General features: G+C 35.9%; 1 protein-coding gene across 1 annotated transcript; it reads left to right on the top strand.

Moving 5' to 3' along the window:
• Positions 318-1,293, top strand: LOC104776100 (auxin-responsive protein SAUR36-like). Its single transcript, XM_010500104.2, has one exon. It carries the CDS (start codon positions 351-353, stop codon positions 822-824), a length of 474 nt encoding a protein of 157 aa, XP_010498406.1. The 5' UTR covers positions 318-350; the 3' UTR covers positions 825-1,293.

Raw genomic sequence — 1,665 nt, 5'->3', positions numbered from 1 at the left:
TAATGGGTTCATTAACACAATAATTAAAACCAAGACTTTAAATACGAACCATAATAATTTAACAAAAGAATTATTTTTTTGAATATTTAACAAAAGAATTATACATATAACCATAACAAAAAAAGAAAAGACAATATCGTAAATAACTCAAAAACCTGGTGGCATTGTTATATTCCCTTCACTATATATAAACTTCGTCTCTCCAAACTCTCAAATCCCCCTGAATATTTATTTTCTCGAGCAAACAAAAAAAAAAGTCAGAAATTTCAGAGTTTTATTTTAACTTCACTCGTGGCAAAGATTACAAAAAAAAAAAAANAAAAAAAAAAAAAAAAAAAAAAACAAAGGAAATGGCAGGAGGAGGTTTAGTAAAATGCAGCAAGATCCGTCACATTGTGAGACTGAGGCAAATGCTCAGGCGATGGCGTAACAAAGCGAGGTTGTCTTCGGTCACCCGTTGTGTACCGTCGGATGTTCCATCAGGACACGTGGCAGTCTGTGTGGGTAACGATTGTAGGAGATTCGTGGTGCGCGCGTCGTACCTGAACCATCCGATCTTGAGCAATCTCCTGGTTCAAGCTGAGGAGGAGTTCGGTTTCGCTAACCAAGGACCGTTGGTTATCCCTTGCGAAGAATCGGTTTTCGAAGAAGCGATCCGGTTTATTTCTCGGTCTGATTCGTCTCGAGGGTCAACCCGGTTTACTTGTCCTGACGATCTTCAGAAATGTAACGGAGCAGGAGGAATCAAAATCAAAAGCAAGATGGATCTGTTGATTGAATCTCGACCGTTGCTTCACGGCGCCGTTGAGAAAGCCATCTGGTGAATAATTAAATCCGACGGTGGAGATTGTTCGTAACGATTCTGACCCGGTTTGACTCGGAACTAGAAGAAGAAGAAGGCGAGTTTTTGAATAAATCGTCATTGACTCGGCTGGGCTACGACGGAGTCGGGGGTGGTACTAACTTTTAAACGGGTTCGGGTCTTTTTTTTGGATTTTTAATTATATTGGGGAGATAGCCAAAATGGAAATGGCGAGTTAAGTTACTAGGGGGGGCAGTGGGGCACTGATGGTCGTAGAGACAGATGATCAAAGGAGATGGCGGTTAACAGGTGGGTGACTGAGTCGTTACACCGAGTCATCCCGGGTTCGAATCCGAGTTTCAAGGCTCTAAAATGTAAATAAGACAAAATGAGAGAGAAAAGAGAAGAAAGTGATTTTGATTCAGTGCTTTAGATTCGAATATTTGTCACTTTTCTCTGTAAATTTTACAATCGAAATTTTATGCTAAGTACTTTTTTCTTTTCAAAAAGAAAGCTAAGTACTTTTCAAAAACAACAGTCATTACATATTCTAGAAAGTAGAAACAAAACACTGGTAACAAAGTACAAATCTGTTCCATAAAACATACAACAGTTAAATAATTAATTTCGTCTCTTAAGATTACTTTACCCAAATTATCATAAAAGACAAAAAAAAAAAATATTACTTTTAACTTTTTGTGAAAAAATAAAAAATAAAAAATCATTCATTGTGAAAATTGTTGTGACTTAGTTAGTATATGCCTATATGGAGTATTATTTTTATTTTTTTGCAGGATAATATTTAGTCTTCAAATATAAGTAAAAAGATGTTTAAACCTTTTATTTACAAAAAAAAAAAAAAA

Source organism: Camelina sativa, chromosome 3 (genome assembly GCF_000633955.1).
Source record: "Camelina sativa cultivar DH55 chromosome 3, Cs, whole genome shotgun sequence".
NCBI lineage: Eukaryota > Viridiplantae > Streptophyta > Magnoliopsida > Brassicales > Brassicaceae > Camelina > Camelina sativa.
This window is presented reverse-complemented; position numbering and strand designations above follow the sequence as displayed.